General features: G+C 47.6%; 1 protein-coding gene across 1 annotated transcript; it reads left to right on the top strand.

The window, feature by feature from the left end:
* The first annotated feature begins 1,594 nt into the window (after nucleotides 1-1,594).
* Nucleotides 1,595-5,607, top strand: LOC125549289 (amino-acid permease BAT1 homolog). The gene is made up of 6 exons (XM_048712737.1): nucleotides 1,595-2,179; nucleotides 2,515-2,734; nucleotides 4,220-4,401; nucleotides 4,501-4,790; nucleotides 4,889-5,018; nucleotides 5,106-5,607. The coding sequence occupies exons 1-6, from the start codon at nucleotides 1,805-1,807 to the stop codon at nucleotides 5,454-5,456; spliced, it is 1,548 nt and encodes a 515-aa protein (XP_048568694.1). The 5' UTR covers nucleotides 1,595-1,804; the 3' UTR covers nucleotides 5,457-5,607.
* Nucleotides 5,608-5,933: the final 326 nt, after the last annotated feature.

Below are 5,933 nucleotides of genomic sequence, written 5' to 3'. Positions count from 1 at the left end.
GTTCCATCTTGCCACCCGCCGAGTGCAGGGAAAGTTAAGTTGAACTCTGATGGTTCCTTCACCGTGGATGGAAGAGCATATGGTTTTGAGAGATTCTAATGATGCAATCATCTTTTCTGCATGTCGTACGTTGTATAGATGCCGTGATGCCTTGGAAGCAGAATTGTGCGCTTGTATGGAGGGATTATCTTCTACCCTTATGAGAACTGAGCTACCTATCGAATTGGAGGTTGATTCCTTGGGGAAGTAGTCAAGATGGTGCAGACAAATGACATCAATAGATCAATTTATGCTTATCTTATTAGAGAGACCAAGCCGACGATGAGTCTTCAGGAGACTAGTATTACTCATATTCGTAGACCCCAAAATAAAGTTAGTGATTGTTTAGCTATCTTTGCTAGAGAGGAAGGTAGAACCATGACTTGGTTAGGTTCTGGACCTCTCAGAGTTTTGGAACTTGCAGTTTCAAATTGTAACACTGTTGGAGTTTGAGTAATACAAGTTTCTATTCATAAAAAAAGGTCTTATTTTTTTTCCAAGGAAGATAATGACTTATTTGTAGGGACATAACATGTTCGACTCAGATATTGAGAGGTTTTTTCCCTTATCTTACTTCAGCCCCGACCTTATGTCGATGTCACAATCAGGTTTTGACAAAGGAGACACTAGGGTTGCGAATAAGATGAGCCACTCTAGGTCATTAAGACCCTGGGCTAGAACTTCTCGGCTTGAGTAACCTGAGAGCGTGATGATGAGGTCAAAGTTGTGGTTATTGCACCTCACAGTGATTTTTGTGCACCGGTTATGATCTCCTTTGGACCTGCGCAAGAAGATGAAGACTAAGTCAACACGTTCTTGTGGTATATATTTTTTTGCCAACTCAGCCTGACGGACCGGTTTGACCAGTTAGCAACGTCATCAAAGAAATTAGCATTTAGGTTAGAGCATCTCCAACAGCCACACAAAAATTTCGCGCCCAATAAGAGTTATAGCGCGCCACTGTAGCACTTTTAATGCGTCGGGACCAACATTGCTTTAGCAGACGCAAAAAACGCGCGCCCAAAAAAGCACGTAGTGCAAATTGTGAAGCGCGCCCAATCCGAAGCCCAAAATATGGTGCGCGCGATAGCGATTTTCAGCGCGTGCCCAAAACTTTTTAGCATGCAATATTTTACAGCATCTGTTGGAGCTGTTCGGCGTCCAAAAAACCGAATTTTTAGCGCGCGGAGCTCTTTTTGGACGCGTATTGGAGATGCTCTTAGTGGTTTTTGTCACTGTCAATGTGCTATGTGCGGTGCTTTTTGTCTCAAATTGTAAAGTGGTTGTTTTCTGCTAATGACCCATGTATTGTGGTGATTTTATGGATTTAACTCCCCATGCTATTACTGTAGATCCACTTCACTCATGCTGCGTCCAAAGCACGAACAATTCCACGCACGACGACCAGTCCAATAATGCCATGTGAGGTGAATTACATGCATCTTCCTTCTTTGAAGCAAAAGAAGAAGAAAATGGTAGTACGTTGAACCACGCTACAGACAAAACATCACTTTAGCTTCCCCCCTTTGGTCAAACACGCAGGACGAATCAGAGGATCGGACGGGAACATGGAGAAGTATAACAAATCGTGCATGATTGCTCCGATGCCGGCACGGCGCAGATCGTGGATCCTTTCCACTCCACTCCCTCCCTCCGTGTCACCAACCAAACACCATTTCTAGCAAGCTCAAGCACTGTTCAATACCAAGCTACGTACCAAGAGGAACTCGGCAGAAGAGATCTCATCGGCATCGGCCGACCGACGATGGCGCCGCGACGGAGCGCCGCGGAGACGGCGGACGCGGACCGAGCGCGGCTGCACCAGCTGGGGTACAAGCAGGAGCTGAAGCGCGGGCTCAGCGCGGTCTCCAACTTCGCCTTCTCCTTCTCCATCATCTCCGTGCTCATGGGCGTCACGGCCACGTACAACACCGGGCTGCGCTACGGCGGGCCGGCGTCCATGACGCTGGGGTGGCTGGTGGTGACGGTGTTCAACGGCTGCGTCGCCCTGTCCATGGCGGAGATCTGCTCGGCGTACCCGACCTCCGGCGGGCTCTACTACTGGAGCGCCAAGCTCGCCGGGAAGGAGTGGGCGCCTCTCGCTTCATGGGTCACCGGCTGGTTCAACATCGTGGGACAGGTACGCCTCCAACTTCATAGGATCCTTTCAGTGCTGGAACATTTTTGGCTGCGGCTTCTAGTGCCAGTACCACAAGATTCTATCAAATCTTTCATACAAGAAGATAAGATGAATCTTAAATACAAATACTCTCTGAGTTAGCAGCCCTGCGGCATGTGGAGTCGTGTCCATAAGGACTCGACGCAACGGCCGGCCGGCTGATGCAGTGAACTCATACTTCTTCTTTTTTAGGGAACTCATACTTCAAAAAGTACTACTAGTATATTTCCTTGTAAAATATTGGCAGCGTAGCTGACACGGTCTAGCCTCCTGTGTTGACCGTCTCGATCATGCAGTGGGCTGGTACGACGAGCGTGGACTTCTCGCTGGCGCAGCTCATCCAGGTGATCGTCCTGCTCGGCACCGGCGGGGCCAACGGCGGCGGCTACCTTGCGTCCAAATACGTCGTGCTGGCCATCTACGGCCTCATCCTCGTCCTGCATGGCCTCATCAACAGCCTCCCCATCCGCTGGCTCTCCTGGTTCGGCAAGCTCGGCGCCTTCTGGAACGTCGCCGGTACGTTTATCTTGACTTTGATCCTTCTTTTGTCTCGATGCATGCATGTATTTGCTCCGACATGGTTTATTCTACCCGTGCTCTAGAAAATATTGGTGCAATCTATGTCAGGAATTCGCATCTTCTTTTATAGTACCTCCAGCTTTGGTTCAGTAGTACTTGGAGTATTGGTCAATTGTGGACTTGGTCGCAGAACTCAAGATTTTGGTTTTGACATTAGAGGTACTACTGATGCCATGGTGGTGACTTTGCGCTCATGACATAGTCAGAAAACAGATAAAATATCACAAAATTTAGAAGAAAACGGCAAAACATAAGAAAATTTAGAAACAAAGAGTTACGTCGAGAAATTGGTCTCTAACAGGGTTTGTGTTGGAATATTAGGCAAATTTATGATTAATACCAGTAAATAATTCATGACTAGAACAATAAATTGCATGCAGAAATCTAGCATACTAGATGAACATGAAGACATGCACAGCACCATCACACATGTAACAGCAACTACAAATAGAAACATGAACACATCACGATGGATGTACTCTTCGTGAGCTGCTGGAGGAGCGAAGTTGTTGATGACGATGTTGGCGATGGTCTGTTGCTGGCGATGTTTGTAGACAATGATGTGTGGCGCTGCACGGGTTTGACAAAAGACAGCCCGTGATGACGAATTTGAGCAGTCGAATAGAGCGCTTCCCAAAAATCTGATTGGTCCTCTAACGGTGCAGGATCACAAGATGGCGGTGCAAGTTGTTAGATTAGGCAAACCACAGGCCCGTTTTTGATGAATATTCCAAGCATCTGGCTGCCTCTATCCCTCATTGACGCAGATCCAAACAGGTGGTATCCATTGTAAAAAGGGGATACCCCTGTCCCTAAGAGGATAGTCCTCAAACCAAACACATCCTAAGTGTTTTTTATGTCTATTTTGACCGTGGCCGGTGGTAGTATATATAATTGGACCAATGATGGCATCGTGTCACGATCATGATCTAGTACTTGCTTCGTTTCTAAGTTGTATGCAAAAGGAAGTTGTGCCCATGTAAGGCAACGAATCACATTTCAATGGACCATTCACGTGCATGTCGCATGCGTGCGTGGCGCCCAGGGCATGCCGGACGAGCGACCGCGTGCATGTGGTCTACTATTTCTCTCCTTCACACATCACTAAGTGTGGTGTAGAGAACCAACTATAAAAAAAAGGTATCACGCCTCCTCAACTTCCAGGGTGATACTAAACTTTAGAACCATTACTTACCATTTATTCATTGGCCAAGTTTGAGATTTCAGAAATTCTACATGAGCTAGGCCCATTATTTCTAACAGTTTGGTCTCTGAAGAAAAGGAAATGCTATGTCATGAAATTCTACAGTAATAAATTATTTCATTGACTTTGTTTGTTGTCTCTTAACTTGGGAGCTACACCTAAAAAAACTTGGGAGCTGGAATCATAAAAAAATTGTCTAAACTTTGAGAAAATTGTAGGTATCTTGGTGCTGGTGATCCTTATTCCGGCAGTTGCCAAGGAGAGGGCGAGCGTGGAGTTCATCTTTACGCACTTCAACACGGACAACGGCATGGGGATCCACAACAAAGCTTATATTCTAGCCGTGGGGTTGTTGATGAGCCAGTACTCCGTGCTCGGCTACGACGCATCTGCACACATGGTAGACGATGATGATCTTCCATTCTGCTGACAACTTAATCTACACACATATGGTGACCTGATGGTATATATCCTTGCCTGCGCTTGTACACATGTGCAGACCGAAGAAACCAAGGGCGCAGACAGAAGCGGGCCGATCGGGATCATCAGCGCGGTGGCTCTGTCGTCCATCTTCGGCTGGATCTACCTGGTGGCCCTCACGTCGGTGGTGACGGACATACCGTACCTGCTGAGCCCCGGCAATGACGCTGGTGGGAACGCCATCGCCCAGGCTCTCTACACCACCTTCCGCGCGAGGTACGGCACCGGCGTAGGAGCGGTGGCTTGCCTCGCGGTCATCGCTGGTGCCATGTTCCTCTGCGGCATCGGGTCCATCACCAGCAATTCGAGGTAATTCGTCATCGGATCATAGTTGCTGATATTATTTCTTTGCAAGTTAGTTTAGTTTCTTATTAAGATGATGACACCTCTCAACTCTTGTGGCACAGGATGGGCTACGCCTTCTCCCGGGATGGGGCGATGCCGTACTCAAATGTGTGGCACAGGGTGAGCACGCACGAAGTGCCGCTGAACATGGTCTGGCTTTCCGTCGCCGTGGCATTTGCCATGGCCCTCACGGTATTGAACTACACGCAAAATTTCTCCCATGCATCATCTGTAAACATACATAGCTTGGTGATTCATATTTTTGGCATGTATATGCAGTCGTTGGGGAGCCAGGTGGCGTTCCAGGCGATGGCATCGATCGCGACGATAGGGTTGTACATCTCCTACGCATTGCCCATCTTCTTTCGGGTGACGACGGCCCGGAAGACGTTCATACCGGGGCCGTTTCACCTTGGCCGGTACGGGATCGCCGTCGGATGGACCGCTGTCCTCTGGGTGGCCTTCGTCACCGTGCTCTTCTCTTTGCCGGTGGCGTACCCGGTGGCAAAAGACGACTTCAACTACACACCGGTCGCCGTTGGGGGCGTGCTGCTGCTCAGCATCGGGGCATGGGTGCTTCACGCCCGTTTCTGGTTCCAAGGGCCCATCATAAACGTTGACACAGTCTAGAACTTCCATGTTGTAATCTTTAGTTGCACATGAAAAGTTGGATTGTTGATTAAAAAGTTGCACTACATAGGTTCCTGTGTGCGGCAGTGTTATCGTTACAAATCATTTACATATCAGAACAAGTATGATAAAAGGTTGATATCCGCTTATATGTCACCTTTGCCTATATGTAGGAGAGGGATAAGAAAGAACTAGAGAAGTGGGCTCTCAAGCAGTAGCTCACATCTACACATGCTCTCAACAATGAAGCAAACATAATAAATAGTACGTGCGAAGGTGAAAAAGATGACTAGCCTAGTAATCAATATATTTTGTAACGATGACCCTGCCACATAGGCACAAAGACACGCATGGTATGTGTGTATTGATTAATTTTTGGATATCCGAATGAGGGATGATCATTGGCGGTGGAACCAGAATTTTCAACATAGACATGCTAAGTTACAAGTTAGCACAACGGTGTAGAACATGAAGCTT

Source organism: Triticum urartu, chromosome 3 (assembly GCF_003073215.2).
Source record: "Triticum urartu cultivar G1812 chromosome 3, Tu2.1, whole genome shotgun sequence".
Classification (NCBI taxonomy): domain Eukaryota; kingdom Viridiplantae; phylum Streptophyta; class Magnoliopsida; order Poales; family Poaceae; genus Triticum; species Triticum urartu.
The sequence above is the reverse complement of the archived record's forward strand: the minus strand, read 5'-3'. Positions and strand labels throughout refer to the sequence as shown.

Bases quoted from the DNA above. Each gene is read 5' to 3' on its own strand.
- LOC125549289 (XM_048712737.1), top strand. From the start codon at position 1,805: ATGGCGCCGCGACGGAGCGCCGCGGAGACGGCGGACGCGGACCGAGCG. The intron at 2,735-4,219 runs GTACGTTTATCT...AGAAAATTGTAG, and splicing joins CGCCTTCTGGAACGTCGCCG to GTATCTTGGTGCTGGTGATC. The intron at 4,791-4,888 runs GTAATTCGTCAT...CTTGTGGCACAG, and splicing joins TCCATCACCAGCAATTCGAG to GATGGGCTACGCCTTCTCCC.